This window comes from Corythoichthys intestinalis, chromosome 5, assembly GCF_030265065.1.
Source record: "Corythoichthys intestinalis isolate RoL2023-P3 chromosome 5, ASM3026506v1, whole genome shotgun sequence".
NCBI lineage: Eukaryota > Metazoa > Chordata > Actinopteri > Syngnathiformes > Syngnathidae > Corythoichthys > Corythoichthys intestinalis.
In genome coordinates, this window is record NC_080399.1 from 8,684,484 (window position 1) to 8,706,862 (window position 22,379).

A 22,379-nucleotide genomic window follows, 5' to 3' on the forward strand; every position below is an offset into this window, starting at 1 on the left:
GTTGTTTTATTTTTTGAAGAGCAGTCGAACCAGTGACCGAGAATCCCCGGGATGCTATAAATGACAGTCTTGGGCTTGTTACTAGGCTACAAAAGCATTGCTGATGACGTTCACACAGCTGCTAGTGTTGTGAGACATACTGTATGTCCTCACATGAACCGCAGAGGAGGAGGCACAGAACCACAAATAATAATCCAAAGGAATTAAAATGTTGCTATACCAATAACAATATTTGCTGCCAGACAATAAAGGACAAGTTTCTTTATTAAAAAGAGAAGGAATTTCCTAAAAGATGGATAAAATACTGTAAATTCAAAGGGACCACTATAATATTATTTTGGGTGGACTGCACTGGGTACAATTGCTGTAATATTGTGAACATATTGATTAACGCTACATGAACAAACGGCCCACTGGCATGTAAACACATCAGTCCTCTCATTGATCCCCTTTGGATCAATTATATGAACGCAGTGAACCAGCAACAAAATTGTGTGAGACCGCAACTTATCTCATGGGAGTTAGTTTGGACAGCATCACAAGTAATAATGCACGTGTTTAGCTGATTTTAGTTCTCACTTCCGTGTAATTTTAGGTTACATGCGGGACACTTCCTGTACATTTTGGAGCCTAGGACTTGCATGTACACTTTTTGCAGGGGACGGGACATTAATAAGACCAAACAGATAGGGTGAACAGGGGTCAGGGCTACATTTCTCACAAATATGCTGATGTGTTTCCTACATAAAAATGAAGAAGGATGTTACTTTCATGGGACCAAGTCATTTTTCAAAATTTTTTCATACAAAGGAAATTTACAGTGGTTGTTTTTTTTGGGTGTTTTTGGGGGGATACAACTTAACTATACATGGAACTAATTTTAGCTTACATTGTCCTTCCACAAGAGTAATACATTGATTTAATTGGTTGTCTCTTTCATCTACAGTGGGGCAAATAAGTATTTAGTCAACCACCAAATGTGCAAGTTCTCCGACTTGAAAAGATTAGATAGGCCTGTAATTGTCAGCATGGGTAAACCTCAACCATGAGAGACAGAATGTGAAAAAAAAACAGAAAATCACATTGTTTGATTTTTTAAGAATTTATTTCCAAATTAGAGTGGAAAATACATATTTGGTCACCGACAAACAAGCAGGATTTCTGGCTGTCAAAGAGGTCTAACTTTTAACGAAGTCTAACAAGGTCTAACGAGGCTCCACTCGTTACCTGTATTAATGGCTCCTGTTTTAACTCATTATCGGTATAAAAGACAGCTGTCCACAAACTCAGTCAGTCACACTCCAAACTCCACTATGGCCAAGACCAAAGAGCTGTCGAAGGACACCAGAGACGAAATTGTAGACCTGCACCAGGCTGGGAAGACTGAATCTGCAGTAGGTAAAACGCTTGGTGTAATTGAAATCAACAGTGGGAGCAATTATTAGAAAATGGAAGACATACAAGACCACTGATAATCTCCCTCGATCTGGGGCTCCATGCAAGATCTCACCCCGTGGCGTCAAAATGATAACAAAAACGGTGAGCAAAAACCCCGGAACCACACGGGCGGACCTAGTGAATGACCTATAGAGAGCTGGGACCACAGTAACAGAGGCTACTATCAGTAAAACAATACGCCGCCAGGGACTCAAATTCTGCACTGCCAAACGTGTCCCCCTGCTGAAGAAAGTACACGTCCAGGCCCGTCTGCGGTTTGCTAGAGAGCATTTGGATGATCCAGAAGAGGACTGGGAGAATGTGTTATGGTCAGATGAAACCAAAGTGCAACATTTTGGTAGAAACACAGGTCCTCGTGTTTGGAGGAGAGAGAATACTGAATTGCATCCGAAAAACACCATACCCACTGTGAAGCATGGGGGAGGAAACATCATGCTTTGGGGCTGTTTTTCTGCAAAGGGACCAGGACGACTGATCTGTGTAAAGGAAAGAATGAATGGGGCCATGTATCAAGAGATTTTGAGTGAAAATCTCCTTCCATCAGCAAGGGCATTGAAGATGAGACGTGGCTGGGTCTTTCAGCATGTCAATGATCCTCAACACACAGCCAGGGCAACAAAGGAGTGGCTTCATCAGAAGCATTTCAAGGTCCTGGAGTGGCCTAGCCAGTCTCCAGATCTCAACCCCATAGAAAGTCTGTGGAGAGAGTTGAAAGTCTGTGTTGCCTAACGACAGCCCCAAAACATCACTGCTGTAGAGGAGATCTGCATGGAGGAATGGGACAAAATACCAGCAACAGTGTGTGAAAAGCTTGTGAAGAGTTACAGAAAACGTTTGGCCTCCGTTATTGCCAACAAAGGGTACATTACAAAGTATTGAGACGAACTTTGGTATTGACCAAATACTTATTTTCCACCATGATTTGCAAATAAATTCTTTAAAAATCAAACTGTGATTTTCTGGGGATTTTTTCCACATCCTGTCTCTCATGGTTGAGGTTTACCCATGTTGACAATTACAGGCCTCTCTAATATTTTCAAGTGGGAGAACTTGCACAATTAGTGGTTGACTAAATACTTATTTGCCCCACTGTACGTTTCCTTTATTTTCATCTCTAAAGTGCATTAGTGGGACCTCTGTTAGCAGGTTCTTGCTCACGTTTTGCTGGTTCCGTAGATTCCATCAGAGTTCACTACATTTCTCACAGTTTAATTAAAGTTAACACTAAAACACATGCAGGAGGACACTACTCTCGAAGCACCTTACTATTCACCCCAGCAAGTTCACAGTTTGTTATTCAAACTCTGATGTGGGTCTGACTTTCATTAGCGAAATTAGTGGCGTGTTCCCCACCTCCACAACATTGACGTCTTTTTACATTACTTATAGTGGCTGCTGCTGGCAGAAAAAACTATCACTCCTTTTCTAACATGTATTTCTGTCAAGGTCGTGTGTGTGTGCGGGGTCTAGTCATCAGCCAACCAAACAGATTATTGAATGGGGGTCAGAGGTACATTTCTCACGAATATGAACCTAACTAATTGATAGGTTAAATCGTCAATGCAAAATCTGTATTGACTTAAACTAACTTTCATGTGTATTGGTTCAGGTGATACAACGTTCGATTGAAACGTTTCTTTTTAAGAACTTAGCAAAGAAACATTTCGAAGTGCAAGTCCCTTTATTAAAAAAAAAAAAAAAAAGGAGCTATCCAAGAATGGGTCCACTTTTGGGGGACACTGGAGCACCCCTAGACTCAAACTTAAGTATTGTAATATAAAAGTGATTTGGGGAAAAAAAAAAAAAAAAGAAAAAAAATCTGACATATCCAAGGACCGATCGACATCTGAGGCATACTGAACTTCCCCAAGACTCAAACCAAAGTACTCTCATGAAATTCTGATGTGTTATTTCATTTCACAGATTTTTTTTTCATATCAATTCATGTTCATGTCAGTGTTGCAAACAATGATCCAACTGAAGGACGGCTAGCTTGACTTTGTTGTTCCTTGTAGGAGGCTGGCCTGACCGCAGTAGTTTTGCAGGTTAGCAAGTTCACACAGTTTAACGTTACGCTAACTTTGATGCAGGTCAGATTTTCAGTAGCAAAATTAGTGGTGTTTCCCCCACCTCTACAACTTTGGCGTCTTTTTACATTACTTACAGTGGCTGCTGCTGACCGCAAAAAACTTTAAAATATTTTTTTTATGACCTTCATGTGTTGTAAAGCACTTTGAATTGCCTTGCGTTGAATTATGCTATACAAATAAATTTGCCTTTCCTTCCCTTGCCCTACTCTTCAAAGGGGGTGGAGGAGGTGGCATGTTGTCGACATGAATTTGTCTGGGCTGTGTGAGTCTGTGTGTCTGTGTGGCAGGAGGGAGGAGGGGTCAAGTCATCAGCCAATCAAACGAGTGTTTGAGGGGGGAAAATGGACCGGCACATTCAGCAAGTGAAAAGGGATAAATGTAAGTCTAAACATCCATCCATCCTTCCGTCCGTCCGTCCATCCATCCATCCATCCATCCATTTTTTCCCGCTTATCCGAGATCGGGTAGCGGGGGCAGCAGCTTCAGAAGGGAAGCACAGATTTCCCTCCCCCCAGCCACTTCAGCCAGCTCTTCTTGGGGGATCCCAAGGCCATCCGGGAGACATAGTCTCCGCAGCATGTCCTGGGTCGGCCTCCTCCCCGTGGGATGTGCCCGGAACACCTCACCAGGGATGTGCCCTGGAGGCATCTTAATCAGATGCTCGAGCCGCCTCATCTGGCTCCTCTCGATGTGGAGGAGCAGCGGCTCTACTAAGAGCCCCTCCCGGATGACCGAGCTTCTCACCTTATCTCTAAAGGGAGAGCCCGGACACCTTACAGAGGAAACTCATTTCGACCTCTTGTATCCGGGATCTTGTTCTTTCGGTCATGACCCACTACTCGTGTCCATAGGTGAGGGTAGGAACATAGATCTACCGGTAAATAGAGAGCTTCTCTTTTCGACTCAACTCCCTCTTCACCACGATGGACCGATGCAGAGTCCGCATCACTGCAGACGCAGCACCGATCCGCCTGTTGATCTCCCGTTCCAGCTGAGGCTACCCTTTCGTCCACCGGGTTGAACCCCAGTGTACAGGCAGCGAGTCGGGGGGCAATAAGTATGCCTACACCTGCTCGTCGCATCTCACCATGGGCAGCTCCAGAGTGGAATAGTGTCCAATCCCCATGGACTGGTATCAAAACCCAAGCCATGTGTGGAGGTGAGCCCGACTACATCGAGTCAGAATTTCTCAACCTCACGCACAAGCTCGGGCTCATTTCCATCCAGAGAGTTGACATTCCACGTCCCAAAAGCCACCTCCTGCAGCCGAGGATCAGATCGCCACGGACCCCTCCTTTGGCTGCCAGCCAACATTCTACGCACCTGACTTCCTTGGCCCCTCCCACAAGTGGTGAGCCCATGGGAAGTAAAGCCTGAGTCACACTCCCGCGATGCGGTGACGGCGCAGCGACTACGGCGTCATTTGACAATCGATGGTTCTCCGGCCAGGTGACGCGTTGGTCTGTAATTCACCGCCAAGCCACTAGAGGGGTGTTGTGTTATGTCTGTACGGTTTTGGGGCATGCTTGTTGACTTCATCTTTTCTAGTATAACTGAGAAAAATAAACAATGCAAGATGGAACGCTTGAATGTGGATCTTCAGCTCATCAACATTGAATAAATGTTGATCATACAAATGTTGAGGCGCAGGCGACGCAGAAGACGGTTTCGAGGCGGTCTGTCCAACTTTTGATGCCGCATAGAGTTCTTCTAGCCTCGGGTGAAAACCAGGTAGCTGTGGCGGCTAGCGTCAAACTGGCGTCAAGCACTGCGTCCAGCGTTTTGTCCAGGTCTGCAAAGCCCTCCAGCCCGATTTGTTTGCCGTGTCCTACAACCAGCCAGTGGGAAGCCATAGCAGATTTCTGGCGTCTGTGGAACTTCCCAAACTGCGTTGGAACCCTTGATGTTAACGTTATCATAAAAAGCACCGAGGCACTCTCAATCAGTGATGATGTATCATGTGTGAACTGTCTGTTATTAAAAATTAAAGATCAAAATAACTATTTTGACACCAAACCTGTGCTTTATTCTTCATATACTCGAAGTGTGACATGTAAATAAGTCACAGACTCACATAAAACAAATGGACACAGTAAATGATGAAGTGCACCAACCAAAAATACGACATAAAGAGATAAAAAGCTGGCAGTTTTTGGCCGACTGGGTCACCGCTTCGTGTGGCCACTCGATTCAGAACACACACGTCGCGGTGGTTCTTCCATTTTTTTTTTTTTCAATCGCCGACCTTGCCGTTTGGCAATCATAATAATGTCTTGACGAGACTTGCTCTTCAATGATACTCCCGTCGGCTTGGTCCATTTTTGCCTGTGGAAAAATAATGTTTTACATTGGCGGTGATTTCGCGTTGAACCGGAAACAACAGTCTGAGCGAACCAATAACAGTCCATTTCCACTACGTCATATGCATTGATGTGACGCTAGGCTGACGCTAGGGTTTGAAAAATCAATAGGACCACGTCAGGCTACAGCGCAGGGTCGTAAATCGGGTCTTCCTTGACGGCACAGGTCTGACGCGAAAGTAAAACTAGGCCTTAAATCTGAACATAATGAGAATAATTCACTTAAAGGGTATTACAACACTAAGGGGCTGTGAGATATCAATAGAACCGTTATGTGGTAAAATAACAAATATTAATAAAGTTAACAAAAAAATAAATCGCATTCATGAGCAATTATCGATAATAGATCGAAAATTACGAACATTTCCGAAAGTATTCCGGAAACAGCCCAATGGGGCGGAGACGTCATAACAAGGAAACGAAAGGTCGAGGCAGGTGCAATCGTTGTTTATCGACGAGAGAGTTGCGTTCATGTTTTATCAAAAAATCGCTAAAATGGTTCAAACCTGTCATGCTATGTGGTCTACAAATAGCCATTTGTCGCAATGTAGTACCCATGAGTTCCCGAATGTGAGAAAAAGAGCTGGACTACGCAGACAATGAGTAAAGTTCGTCCGTGCTAAGAGGGCTAATTTTGCAGACCCAGCCTCCGGCACGGTTTTGTGTGGTGCGCATTTTACACCTGAAAGCTATTCGAACTATGGACAAATGAAATCAGGTTTTGCTAAGAAATAGCTGATGAAAGCAGCCACCATAAACGCACAGCCACCTAAATGTTCCGAGATATCAAGAAAGAGGACGACTGGCTCTGATGAGACCACCCCAGGCTAACCAAAGTAGCGGAGCAGCCAAGCTCGAAATGGCCAGAGTGAATACTCTTTTATAATAAAAACATATCACGCATTGGATATAGGACTGGACACATGTATAAATTATCGCTCGTATAATATATAGAACAAATCCTCGAATCGCATTCATATTTGTGTCTGTTGGCAGAGCGAAAACCTATGATAGCACAATAAATGAAAATTATTCTATACATTACATTATTTTGCGGTCACGGTGTATCAGCTTCACAAAAAGAAATGCAAAACAAACCATTCGGTGTTTCCCACACGATGTTGCCGATGTTTCATCAGTGTGATTGCTCCTCTCAATGATCCTTTCATTAGGCTGCATTGGCTTTCGTTTGGGCTCAAATTGATAACCCAAAACAACAAAGAAAGGTTCATAACTCTCCTCGTCACCATTAGAAGAATGATCGTTACGTCGGATTCTTCGCTGCAACTAGAAACAAAATTGTCCGCTATCATCGCTGCCATTCAGTACTAAGCACTGAGCCGGTTGTTTCCTTGTAGTGACGTCACGCCAGACCCGGCGGCATGGGCGGGCATTAGGGGGCCGTGCCCGCCCTGAGGGACGGCTGAGCCCGCCCTAGCTCGATTAAACTGTACTGTGTAATTTTTTTTTTTTTTTAATCTTCCACAAAAACACACACACACGGGGAGAATGAACCCTATATTCCAGTGTTTTTCAACCGATTGTGCCGCCGCAGCGAGAAATTATCCAATGTCGCTTTTTTTTAACATCGTCGGGCAAAGTTGCAGTAGGAAGGAAGGAATGTGGAAAAAGTTCTCGGTTGTGTGCAGATGAGTCGTGTTGCGTTCAAGAACTGCTCGGATTTCTAGCCGTCAGCCACCTTGCTCTCCGTAACAATGTGGACCCCAGCACTTCTACTGTTCATTATTTGACTCGTCAAGTGTCGATATATACAAAAGTGTCCTTTCCATTTTATCCATATGTGACGACCGTTAATCCTCCCTCTTTGTTTTATTCCAACACATTATCGAAGACAGTTAGGTGGGAGATACCTAGAAATCCGAGCAGTTCTTGAATGCGACACGAGCGGCTATCTAGCGCCATGGCGCCATACAAGCTTAAACTCATCTCCAAATGAACCCCCGTCGCTTCAGAACAAGTCGATGGATTATTTTGTACGCCTTCGTGAAAACACAGAGAAATGGGCAAATTTTTTGAGGAAAACTACAAAGGTAAATAAGAACGCCCTGAAAGCCAGTTACTTTGTTGCTAAATCCCAAAAGTCCCAAACTGTGGCAGAGACGTTAATACTACCTGTCTGCAAAGCCATTGTCAGCGAGACGACCAGCCCTGATGTGCTTAAATGCATTGCTCAAGTCCCCTGTCTGATAGTTTTTCAAGCCTAATTGCTAAACGTTTCACACTGAGTAAGTATAAATACTGAGAAATTATTTTATAATTAAATATACAATACAGAAAGTAATTTTGGAACATTTTGGTGTGGTGTGCCGCGAGATTTTTTTCCAACGTAAAAACGTCCCGTGACTCAGAAAAGGTTGAAAAACACTGCTCTAGTCATCCTATCTTGATCTATCGTCACAATCAGAGCAGCGAATGTAGGCAATTTCTAGCCAATCACAGATAAGGGGGGCGGGCTGAGTAGCCGGCCATTGTGTACTGCGATTGGATAGTGATTGCTCCGGTTACAGAAATGGCGATTGAGCGGCTGCTCCGTTGCTAATTCAAATTGGAATGGACAGCCGTGTTTTTTTCAAGAAACTAAAGACGAACTCAAGCCATGACACAGACGCGGCCGAAAGTCAACATGAAGGGATAGCGCTGCCACCTCCTGCAGTTTCACTGACTGACACTATCATCAGAAAATGTAACGGGTAAAAACGCCACTGTTACGGCTAAATTTACATTGAAGAAGTGTGCCCCCCCCCCCAAAAAATGTAATGCCCCCCCTGTAATTTCTTTCTGCAGCCGGGTCTGCGTCACGCACACAATATGCTAGATTTCCGGGATCTTGTGGGCGGGTTCTTTTAGCTTGACAATCGATCCAAATTTCTATCATTTTCTTGGTGTTGCGATGTGTGTAATTACACGAAGTGGCATGATATGAATCCAAAAGGCATGCGTTTATGGATAAATGATGGAATCTTAGCATTTCCCCAGGTGTTGTCATACCCTTTAATAATCGTAGGGTCTATTTTATCCTTGCAACATATGGAATGACAATATAAATTACCTCTATAACTGAACTCGTTATATAATGCAAATAAGGTTGCTTAAAAGTTGGTGGGGACAATTTGAGCACCCAAAAAAGTTGGTAGTGTTATGTCCCTACCATCCCTAAGCAAACCTACGCCCTTGGTGCACACACTCGAACTCACATATAAAAAAATCTGTTTTTTTAAGTCGCCAATGTCAAAACAAAAACGTGTGATTCTGTACATACAGTTTGAATGAACTGCATCGTAGGCTGGTAGAACAACCCTACGGGCTGGATTGGACCCTCCTGGTGTGCCGGTTCCGGTCCGCGGGCAGTATGTTTGACACTCCTGATCTAGGGGAAATTGTCTGACAGGCTCCAATACTGTAACTTTTCTGGTTTTGCTCTTTTTGGGGGGGGCGTAGAGGAGGTCTTGTAATGTAAGTGCGCTATGGGTATGGAAAAATTTAATGAAAACCATGTTTTTTTAAAAAATGAGCGCCCTATAAAGGGTTAACGTTGTTACTATACAGTCGACTGTACAGTAGATGGAACTGAAGTTTTCCTATCAACAGCATTGAGGGTGTGGCTTCCATGTAAAGCGCGGCTCGTGATTGGCTGACCGCTGATACACACGTGCCTTGATCTATATAAGCTTGCTGCCTGCGAGTTCACAGGCGCGAGCTTCAGTGTGTCACAGCGAGGAGTCGCACGAACGAATACTCAACTGTCTTCTGTACTAAAGTGGAAAAAACAACACCATTATACGGCGTATCTCATAGCTGGCTGAGGATACAGCAGACATGAAGGAGCAGGCGCTATTCTTCCTCTTGGTCCAAGTTTTTACTGCTCGACTTTTGCCCGGGGTTAATGGTAAGTACGTCCCCCTCTTTAAAAAAATCTTTAAAATGGCATTTTAAAACACCAAATATATTAGACTCGACTCCTCGCTGATTCAGCAAGATTCTTTTGTTGTTATGTGTTCTCCCGTTGCGCTTTTCTAAGAGGAAACTCCAATGATAGTCGAATGTCACTTTTGGCTCAACTCTGTCCGGTGTGGATGCTGGATTAAAGGGGTAATTTTTTGGCTCGGAAAAAGCAAAGTCAATCAATTTACTCCAAAAAAAAGAAAAAGATAATTGGCTTGAGCTTGTATTCCATTGTTTGGTGGTTAAAAACAATCTCAACCTAAGGTCAGTGGCCCCTTTCGAATCACGTGATTTCCCATTCTACTTGTCCAGCGTTAACGTCATGCCGTTGGCGCTTGGCTTTGTTTGCATTTGAATGCATCAAACATGTAGGCGAATGGATGAAAATGGCCTGCTTGTTTCCCCCCTTGCTTCCTTTTTCCTCTTCACACGCACACGCAGTACAGATGTGAAGAAAATGGGTGAATGAAATGTGGAATGAAACATTTGGAATCATTTCAAACATAATTGACATTTTTTTATTCCAGGTGAGGGTTTAAGGATTGCATGTTTGAACATGCAGTTTCAATCAGGATGAGCTCAACATACTCCAAATCATTTTTTAATGTCTTCTTGTTAATGCGTATTCATCTCCTTGGAATTCAAACTAATGTCATTGGCACATCAATAGTCTTTTGTGTATTATTATTCTTTTTTTTAATATACCACCAACTAGGGCTGTCCCAAACGATTATTTTTCTCCCGATTAGTCTGCAGACTTTTTTTTTTTTTTTAACGATTAGTCGACTAGTCTTAAAAAAAAAAAAAAAAAAAAAAAATCAACTACTTTTGCAATTAAATTTTTGTTGACGATTATCAATTCACAAAAACATTTTTTTAACTCTTAAATTATTGATTAAAGTACAAATAAACACAGAAATAACAATAACAAACCTGTAATAAACAACGAGGTCAAATACTGACAGAATTACGACGACATCTTTTGACCAAATACTTGTACTTGAGTACATTTTTTGGATGACTACTTCTACTTTGCTTCAGTAATATTATTTTGAAGTAAGGTTACTCCTACTTGAGTAAAATTTTTGGTTACTCAACCCACCTCTGGTCCTCACTGACACAACTACTTAGCTTTTTTTTTTTTTCATTTTTCAATTTTTCATTGGTAGCAACTGGGGTGGCAAACTTTTAGGGTGGCAGTCATAGGCGGATCTACTATTCAGGTGAAGTAGGAGATCGTCTTAGGCCCCCAACCAGTAGGGGGCCCCCAACCAGCTGCCCTTGCCCCAACGAGCAAGGGCTCGGGCCACCGGAGCCAGCGGCACCCCCAAGTATTTGTCATGTATAAGTATGTCAGCATACCAAACAAACAAATAAAACAAAAAAAGAAAGCCATTTGAATGCTGCATTTATATTATCTCTCCCCCACACACACGTACTACAATGGACTGTTCCACGACAACGGACTGAGTATCAGTCGCTTAGCTTCATTTAGCGCCGTTTAGCTTCGCTTAGCTCCGTTTAGCATCGCTTAGCTCCGCTTAGCTGTTCGTTAGCTTCACTTAGCTCTCCCGGGTTTTACACGTCACTAAGCTCACTATTTTTACAGCTCACTTGCTACTTTTTACGTCGGCTATCGTTTATTTCGAACACATGAGTGAACGTGCTCTCCATGAGAGCCAAAGTGCAGTGAGGGAGAAGTTGAGAACAGGCAGCTAATGCCTCTTTTAACTTTCTTCTTCAGACCGAACATAAAATACACGACCGCACACCCTGTGGCAAAACAATGCAGTACAGTTCCAATCAGTCGTATAATAACACTCAACAGCTGGTTAACAGCATTTGCTAATGAAAAAAAAAATTAAATCTATTAGTGACACCACAAGCAATGACGAAGAATGTTTTTTTACAGAGTGTAAAGCTTTCGGTTAGCGGTTTAGCGAACGCACCTCCGGTGAGCATTTCAAAATAAAAGCACGTCATGTTCGTCATATAAATAATAATTTCTGGAGTTAATCCCACATACTTCAGAATTAATATTATAATATGTAGAGTAAATACTACAGAATACAGATTCTACACTAAGAATAGCTTTCAAATGACACTATGACAAGTATGATTTGCAATGAATAATTATAATTATTATACTACTATTATATATAGTAGTATACTATAATAATAAAAATAATGCTTTTTTTTTTTTTAAGAATTGTTTTGAATAATGTTGGAAAGGCAAAGTCAGTGTTCCGAATCTGTTTACTTTCCATTTTTTTGCACTAGTAAATGCTATCCGCATTTAACCTCACTGTTTATTTGTGATTAATTGTTATTTACATGATTATTTGTACTTTAATAAAGAATTTAAGTGTTCCAAAATTGTTTTGTGAATTAATAAGCGTCAACAAAAATTTAATTGCTAAATTAGTAAAAAAAAAAAAAAAAAAAAAAATATTAGATTAGTCGACTAATCGTAAAACTAGTCGGCTGACTAATCAGGAGAAAATATGTCATTTAGGACAGCCCTAGTGTACCGGAACATATTTCCTCCACACCTTTCTCACCTTTTTAACCCCTGACCCATGAAGAGGGCCCCTGGATATGTTCGCCTTGGGCCCCAAAATTGCCAAGTCCGCCACTGATGGCAGTAGCTACCACCTTTTGCCACCTTGGTGGATCGGCCCCTGATTAGTGTTCGCCCGCTACACGTGTACCACTACAGAGGAAGCCTCCCAACTTCCTCGCAAAGAAATCTGGATACTCGGAGCCGCTCTGAACATACTCATAATGTCTGATATTTTTATGGATCTTTGGAGCTGCGCAGCGGGTAAAAAGTTGTTTGTACGAGCTGGCAGAGTAATTCCGCATGGCGCATTACAAACAAGTATTTAAGCAACTTTATAGGCTAATTCAAAATATAGACAAGACCGAGGGTAATAATTATTGTGCCGTCCCGTGCCATTCATACGCCCCCTTAAGAATACTGTCTGGCGATGTGTCTGGTTGACAATAATCTACATTTACAGTCAACATGAAAAATGCTATCACCTTACTGACGATTACAAACATCTGAGCCAATAAAACCTCTATAACAAATCCTTCCACGAAGTACTTGTAGGCTCTGAGGCTTTTTAACTTTGGTGCATGTATGTCAGTGACAAATGTTGGTCTTTTAATTAGGAGAAGCTCAAAGTGTGTCCGTGAGTGCTTTGTGACAGTGGAGGGGCTCAGCGGCACCTGCTGCTCAGGAGGGAAAGAAACTGGAGTGCCAGAAGTCAAGTCTCCAAACACAAGCAGCTACTATAAAGAAAACAAAACAAAAAACACCAGATATAGAAGCTTAATATTTCGCAAGTCGTTTTTGACGAGGCAAGTGTCGCCTGGCAAGTCTCCGGTTCAACTCAGAACAATGGAATGAAAGTTAAAAAATGCCTCCTGTGGATGTTCATACGACGAGATCAATGATTCCCTCCTTTCGTTGTCAGTCAGAAAGCGTTTCAGCCTGAGAATACAGTGGTACCTCTACATACGATCGCTTCGACACACGAACTTTTCGACATCCGACGTAAAATTTGACTCGCCATTTGTTCCTACATCCGACGACATGCTCGAAATACGACGACAATGGCAGCACCGCAGACGAATGCACGGCGGATTTTCTTGTGTGACAAATCAACACTGGTTTCAGAAAAGGTTGGTACAGGTGGTGAAACAAGGAAAAAGCTGACGCTTACCTTCTAAATGAAGATGCAAATGACAGAAAAATATGAGCGTAGGGTGGGCATCCGTGAAATGGCTCAACAATACATCTCCGCGGTCCTCCTCCGACCATCGTTCGCCAGTCTTTATAAGTTAAGCTGACAATTCTTATTGTGGTAACATCTCCAGAGAAATCGCCAACTTCGCCACGTTTTTATCATTTATTTCACAACTTATTCAAAACAAAAACACCTTCTGTCTGCCGCAATTGACGGTGTTAAGAAAACATTCAAAGTGAAAGTGAAACTCAAGCTCACCGGTCTGCCTCTGGCACGTCAGCACCGCGGTGCGTTCAGGGTCAGCAAAAAACGTCCGCCACATTAGAACCCGATTCGTTACATTAATACAGGAATTATTATTATTATTATTATTATTATTATTATTATTATTATTCCGATTTTGATTTATAATTTATTTGTTTTGCTATGTGTAATTGCCATTTTTAATAGTACCAGCAGTATTTTTTAAGGATTTAGTGAAGGTTTTTGGGCTGTGGAACGAATTAATGGAATTGTAATGTATTCCTATGGGAAAATCCTGCTCGACATACGACCATTTCGACTTACAAACAAGGTCCTGGAACGGATTAACTTCGTATGTAGAGGTACCACTGTACATACAATTAGGCATGCGCCGGAATGATATCACGTTATCACCATATTGCAATTACAGCTCTAAAATGTGTTACTTTGAGATATCCGGTTAGGAAAAAAAAACTTTTTCCATTGAACAGGGTTTTTATTTTTCAAAACGTACTGGCAAATTGGAACATAAGTATAACGTTTAAATTAATCGATTAACTTGAGTATTCGATTAGAAAAAAAAAAGATTCAAATTAAATTTGGCTGCTTCAGGTATTCATTCAATTAAAGTGGCGTTGTAATGGTTTGTTTTAAAAGAGTTTGCATTTAGTTTTATTGATTTGGGTGGATATGCGGCTCTAGTGTACCTCATTTCACATGGCTGAATCCATCTGCTCCCTGTTAAGACCAACATAAGCTAAGATTTTGTTTGAGCTAACATTTTTTTATGCATTCGTAATTTAAGTAATTGTTATGTTTAGCCATTTTTTGTGGGAATATGTGTCTGAACCATTTGTTAAGAGCATTGTAAAAAAAGTTAGCATTTTATAGCATTTAAGCTAGCGGACTTTTGCTATGTAAGTTAGCCAACTGTTTTTTTGTTGTACATAGTTTTATATATATATATATATATATATATATATACCGTATGAGGCTCAGCTCAAGTATTTTAATTTTTATGGTCCTTATCCGATTACTCGATTATTCGAACTAAATAGATAATTGATTAATCGACTACTAAAATAATCGATAGCTGCAGCCCTAATTTAAATAAATTAAAAAAAACAAATTATTTGAAATAAAATTAAAATAAATGTAGTTCTTTTGGTGAGCCTAAACCCACAGCCACAGCTCAACATTATTACCATCAGAACAAAAATAATTGAATAATTTTCCATTGAAAGTACGTGTGTATGACTATTATCATGTTTGTATAATACACACGCTCTTTTTCTCAACACAGACAATTGCTAGAGAGAAAAAAAAACATTTGGGGGGGGGGGTTAGCCTTGCAGCTGCAAGTGAGGGATTTCTCCCTGCAGTTTTGGGACATAAAAAATGGCTAATACCGTAGGGACAGTATGACGGAAATTTTTTGTGGTTTTGTAACCTTTACATTTTCATACCACGGTATACCTTGAAACCGGTAATTGGCACATGTCTACGTACAATACAGACAAATTAATAGAAATGACTCAAAATCAAAAGGAAATAACGTGTTTAATAACATTGGGCCAGCTTTCACTCACTGGAGAGCTTGTCAGCGCTGACGAGTTCGGGTGGGGTGGTTAGCCACACTAAGCCGCACGGTTGCTAACAGTCATATGCTATTTTTTAGCCACAACTGCATTCATTACCTTATTACTGTTCATCCTTCACACAGCCACTGGAAACGGAAATGTTTTTTAATTCATCTGCAGGTGACCGGGAGATTGATTTTAGATTGAGTGATGATTTTAAGACACTGCGTGCGCTGGTCCTCATGGGAAACGCAGCGCTGGTCATCACGGGAAACGCAGTCTTCCTTATGGCAAAACACTACCACTTTTGTCCACCGGCGTCGCTAAAATCGACCAAAACTGAAAAGTTAAGTGTTGCTTTAAAATGATATATTGATTCTTGGCGGGAGCATATTAAAGTATATATTGTAATGCAGTGTTTCCCACAGGATTTTAGGAGACTGTGGTGGGAGGGTCTCTGACCCTCGGGGTAGGGTGTGTGTGTACATTTTCAAGCCTGGTGTATCTCTTTAGGGCATTTTGAGACCACTGAATGTAATATAAATTGCTGTATGCGGTGTCGCCGGATCGCGCCAAGTGCAGCAGAATGCAGCAGACAGTAGTCCCGTAGCCTGGTACACCAGACTCAGCGGTAATATGTTCCAATCCGCGTTGAATTCGGTTTTACATGACCAAAAACACATCGAGTCGCTAAAACCAACAGTCTGTCTCGCGCTAGCCATGTTGAATATGTTGAAATGTCTCTCGCTAGTTTCTTGTTGCTTAACCGACGTGGCGTCAGCCCGTCGCTGATTGGCCCGCTCCGCTGTCTATTTGCTGTGGCTGGCTCCGCCCTGGAAATTTTTTTCTGCTTAATGGTGGCCAGACTCATACTCTCATAGCCAGGCATGAAAATGGGTCAGGGGTTAAAAAGGTGAGAAAGGTGTGGAGGAAATATGTTCCAGCACACTGTACATCCCAACAAAATATTGAGCTCTGTCGACCCACACTGTGTTTCAGCAGGGCCATGCAGAGACCGGTGGAGGGGCGGGTGCTCATAGATCAAAAGGAGCACATGAACAAGTATTTAATACACCTTAAAACAACATAACTTCAATTTTAACCAGCTTTAGATAATAATTGGCTGCGACTGTGACATACTTAACTGGGAGGGGGCAACAGTGAATGGAAATCAAAACTGTCATCAACACTTTCTGACTGTGACTCAGTCAGTCTGCCTCTTTTCTTCCTTCAACCTCTGCATCAAAACTTCCTTCCTCAACTTGTTCATCTGAGAACAAACCACATCAGATGGTCACTGAGCCACCAACAGCACAGTTTTCTTAAAACTATTATTTCATTATTATCCATACTTAACAACTCTAGCACCTAATGATTAATAAAGCAATGACATAAAAATCTTACAGAAAAATAACATTGTAATTGTGTTTATAATTGTATTTAATACCCGACTATCCTTGCAAACTCGTTCTTACCAGGTCTGCTATTCAACCAGCTGATGAGGTATCCACTGCCTTTAGCAGCCTCATCTAACTCCTTTTTTTTATCCCTCAATCTCCCTTCCCTACGACGCATACGACGCATGTCTATGTAATGAAATATAAATATTTAAAAAAACAAAAAAACAGACTCGCCGGTGGCTATTAGTTTTAAAGCTTTCTTAATTTCTTTCTCTCTCAATAACGATGGAGGTAGATTTGTGTTTTTATTATTCAATCAAAAAACAAAGTTACTTCTATCAAAAAGAAAGTTGCTTCAATCAAAATACAGTATATACTTTTAATCCCCAAAAAGTCACTTCAATAAAAAAAATTGTTTTTGATTCCAAAAATAAATTTGAGACAAAAAAAAGCATTTGAAAACTATTTTTCTTAAATGAAACAAATTTTTCCATTGAAGTAATGTTGTTTTGCGTTTGGGCCACATTTTGGCTAGGACATTTGTGTCTTTATTATTCAATCAAATAAGTTGCTTCAAACAAAAAAAAATATATAAAAAGAAAAACTTTGCACATGTGTCAATCACCGTTTACCAAAGCCTGAGAGGGTTTGAGTAGACTCACTATGAAGCATTTAATAACGCCAAGCATTTTCTTACTACTTTATTCTTGTTTAAAAATAATTCAGTGGGGCAGTAACATGTTTAAAACTTATCATAGTTCTTACATTTTGAAGTGCTTGAAAACCATTTATAAATGATACTTTGGTGAAAAAAGTGAAAAAACATGTCATATATATGTATCTTTTTTCCAATGTAAAATCTGAATAAATGCATTGAACACGCACAAAAAAATGGGGGGGGGGCTACTTCGCGGTTTTCACTTATTGCGGCGGGTTCTGGTCCCCATTAACCGCGAAAAACGAGGGATCCCTGTATTTCTGAAAAGCTTTAAGAAGCAGGACTCATTCCCACCATTCGTCGGGCCGGTGTTGTGCCGAGACCGGCCGTCAGCTCAAATCCAAGCCGAAAATAACGCGTCTCGGGCGGACGACGGGAGCGATGTGAGGCGCCACCTCCATCCGAGAGCATGCCGCTTAATTTGACTCAACAGTGTGTTTCTTCGTTTATATTACCGCTAAATACACAAGCTTGACGCCAATTTAACGGGAGCTTTTTTTTTTCATGGGAGATTTGGCTAGCTCCGGCAGCGTTCAAAGCAAGCTGCAACGAATGGCAGTAACTTTTTTATATCGCAAAATGTGAAAACGATTGAAACCATTACTCACCAAATTCAATCTGCTGGCAAATACAGGCAAGTGTGTATGCTACGCTCTGGTCTGCCCCGGTGTGGATAAGGCCTGCTTTTTGTTTTCGCAGCTTTGCAATGCCACCCAAAGGCTCTCCGAGCGCTCCATATACAGTAAGGAGTGCGCGCGTTTGGAATAATGGAACGCAGCTTGGGCCGATGATTGGTTCTCGTCAGCGAAGCATCTAGAAGGATTTGCTGACTGTGTTCTTAAGTGCTCAGTTTACGTACTAAGTTAATCACATGATGATAATAATAATAATAATTAGGGCTGCAGCTATCGAATATTTTAGTAATCGAGTAATCGACTGAAAATTCTATCGATTAATTGAGTAATCGGATAAAACAAATATATTTTTAGGTGAAGAGCAATTATAGATATACATGAGAAAACAAGACATTTTATCATTTTCAGTCAATCAATGTCTTTATTTTTGATGTATATTGTTGAAAACGGCCAACAATTGCATCTCAGATGTAACTAGAATTTTAAGAAATGACTAATTCACTGCTTTCACTCAAAAAACCTTTAGATCTTATTTTAAAAAAGTATATATATATATTTTATATATGTATAAACACACCTAAAAACACCTTTACGCTTGATAACACACATCACTTAAAAGTTAGGATTTTTTCCCACGTTTTTCAATTAAATTTCTATTTGTGTCAAGCCATTTTTAAGTTCTAGTTAAGTTTTAAGTTAGTCTAAACTGTAAGTCCTGATAGGATTTTGAGTTTTTGCACTGTTCAAAATAAATGTATGATACAGGCTGTATTGGAGCACATTAGGGACTATTGCTACTTGGTGTTTTACCCAGCAATGACTACTGAGCTAAAATTGATAGTTAGCATTATTGAGTTTTTATTTGACACCCTCATCACTCCACAACGCTATGTTATGTCATAGCCTGTATGTAAGACACGTTAGCCACGCATCGAAAGCGGTCTTAATTAATTGAAACCTAGCCCTTCGCAGTGCTAACGTAAGGTGAGCTAGTAGTGACAGTAACGTTAATCTTATACAGTATATTAGCGTTTAGCGCTCTTTATTAGCGCTTAGCGCTCTACTGCTTTAAGATGGCGGCTGTTTGCTAACGCTGCACAGACGCGGCCTAGTCTGTCATTGCGCATCTAGTTCAACATACATGTGATCTCTGCGACTCACTGGACGCTACCTGCAACTAACGTAGCATGAGCGGGCTAGTATTTAGCAACGTCAGCGTCGTTTGTAGCGGTTGTCGGCTGCAGTAAGTTTTTTTTTTTTTGCTTCTTCCTCTACGCACGCGACATCAGCGCGTTGTCCCGCATTAAAAGTAGTCCGAGCAAAACGTGATGCTTAGAGCTGTCAAAATAAACGATTACTCGAGGTGAATAAAATTACTCGGATCAGTTTTTAAACTCGAGTTACTCGAGTTGCTCGAGTATTCGTTTCAGCTCTAATAATAATTAAATAAAACCTCCCGACCCCCCCCCCCTCCCAAAAATAATTTCTCTTCAGATCTACGCAATTCACGTAGGTCGCCCTTTTTGACTTCAAAACAGCGAATTTCGCCGAAAGGTGAGAGATTTTCATGCCTGCATAGCACAGCTATGAGTCTGGTGTACCAGGCTAGTAGTCCCGTCTATGAGCGCGACCTGTTGGCGCATGTGTCTGTGTGTGTGCACGCACGCATGCGCGCGCTCTCGCTCGCGCGGATAGTAGAGTGGAGTGGGCTACAGCTGTGTAATCGGCTGACTGACGCATCTGATTATTATCTTTTTTTTTTTTTTTTTTTTTTTTCGGCGGGGGGGGGGGGGGGGGGGGGAACGAGACTGTGGCGGGCCGCCACAGTCTCGTTCATTGGTGGGAAACACTGTAATGATGTATAATTTTTAATAATATATTTTCACACCGCTAAACCTGATCTTTTTCACCAGATTCTGATCCTCTGAAAATGATATGATCAGCCCAGATTTCCGATCATGTGATCGGGGACATCTTTAAAGAAAACACGCTTTGACAAAAATTAGCAATAAGTTGTTGGCAAGTGGTGGAGATGCTTTTAATCATTTATTTATTTATTTATTTATTATTCACATTCACATTCAATTATTGGCATGAATACAACTCTTAATAATTGTCAACATGCCCATTAATTGACTTACAACCAATCCATGCTACAGCTTGCGCTGCACTTTTCACTAAAGTCAGTCGGGTTTGGCTGAGAAAGCCAATCCAAACATGTTTGTCCCTGACGCCACATAGGTGTGGCGACCACTGGCTGACCTCAGCTTTGAGTCACTTTTCAGGCTTCAGCCAACACAGACATGTCAATGAACCTCCCACATGACTTGGAACCTTCTCTACCAACTCGATTAAGAGCTTTGTTGTTGTTCCTGCCACCCGTAAAATGTTGATGATGTACAATTTGTAACTGACCGGCAGATGTGTGCCTAAGAAGGTTACCTAACCCATGAGTTGGAAGATGACGTTCTTGTTAGGTGCTTGTTTTCGCTCAGCAAGACCTCATCAGGCAGCCGAGTGAACTGAGGCTAAATATAGCCGAGCGCCTGACCAGTGGTGAACCAGCATTTCTTGTACTGTAAGTGGAAATATTGTATTAGCATTTTTGTGTATTTACTTCCAGTGGTTTATTTAAAAGGCTTATTCCAACCAAAAGTGATTGACATTTGATTGACTCATGCTTTATGTATATTGACTCATCGGCTGCCATTGACGACGCTAGATGTCCAATCCAGTTTGACTGGGAGGGTTGGCAGCGATCATTTTGCTGTCTAACGTAGTCAATGGCCGTGAATGACATCTAATTGTTACTGCAATAGTGTTTATACTGTAACTAGGGTTGTTCTGATCATGTTTTTTTGCTCCCGATCCGATCCCGATCGTTTTAGTTTGAGTATCTGCCGATCCCGATATTTCCCGATCTGATGTCTTTTTTTTTGCTCCCGTTTCAATTCCAATCATTCCCGATAATTTTTCATATACATTTTGGCAATGCATTAAGAAAAAAATGAATAAAACTCGGACGAATATATACATTCAACATACAGTACATACAGTGGGTAGAACAAATATTTGATTCACTGCCAATGGGTTTTCCCATTGGCAGTGTATCAAATACTTGTTCTCCCCACTGTAAGTACTGTATTTGTTTATTATGACAGTAAATCCTCAAGATGGCATTTACATTATTAACATTCTTTCTGTGAGAGGGATCCACGGATAGAAAGACTTGTAATTCTTAAAGGATAAATGTGACTTTGTATATTGTGACTAAATATTGCCATCTGGTGTATTTGTTGAGCTTTCAGTCAATTATACTGTAGCCATTTAACTGTTCTGCCCAAATGCATGATGGGAAGTGGAACCATGACTGTGCGTAGTGGCACTGACTGTGCGTAGTGGTACCAATTGATATATCTTCTCTGCGTTGGGAAATAATGTAGGGTGTTAAGAAAAAAAGATCAACTACTACCTCACTTCCCCACATTGCTCTCCATGATATTTCTAATTATCGTGAGAGGGATTGTAAGGCTTTGGCCAATTAAAAAAAATGCTCCAAAGACTGCCAAAAGTCACTTTGCTCATTTATGCTGCCTTTTAGCTCTATATATAGGTAAAACGGCGCCATTGTATTTTGAACGCGACAATGCTTGAGTACGTCGTGCAGCGCATGCGTTAATTGCTTTAAATATAAAAAAAAATAAAATAATAATAATTACAGCCGTTAACGCGATAAATTTGATAGCCCTACTTTAAGCCAAAACTAAAGACTCTGGATGAGTGTAAGGCATTTTGTCTGCAACGTTAAATACAAATAAAAGACCATTTAATTAAAAAATACATATATATTAAAAAAAGGCATGTCCAATATTTTTTTGCCGATTCCGATACTTTGAAAATAACTTGATTGGACCCGATCGATGCCGATCGATCGGGACAACTTTAACTGTAACTGTTGAAATACTGTTGTTTTTTTTTTACTCACGACTGCCACCTCTGGCCTGAAGCTTAACTGCAGCTTGTGTTAAGCTCAGGCATGGCGTGAATGGTTGTGAGAGCACTGCAGAAATAACAGTTGTAAACATTATTTTGTGTTATCTAAAGTATGAAAATACATCTACTGAAGTTACATGCTTATTTTAATAACCACGAATGTGCACGACTAAATGCTTACGGG

At 41.1% G+C, this 22,379-nt stretch overlaps 1 protein-coding gene across 4 annotated transcripts in view; it reads left to right on the plus strand.

The window, feature by feature from the left end:
• Positions 1 to 9,602: 9,602 nt before the first annotated feature.
• Positions 9,603 to 22,379, plus strand: part of LOC130915891 (lactadherin-like) — a 67,600-nt gene continuing 54,823 nt past the window's right edge. For 2 of the 4 annotated variants that reach the window (XM_057836069.1, XM_057836071.1), the window contains exon 1: positions 9,603 to 9,815. In XM_057836069.1, coding sequence (XP_057692052.1) covers positions 9,746 to 9,815 — 70 coding nt within the window. In that variant the 5' untranslated portion in view covers positions 9,603 to 9,745. The remainder of the gene's footprint in view (positions 9,816 to 22,379) is intronic. The other 2 variants (XM_057836070.1, XM_057836072.1) reach the window with 1 other exon arrangement.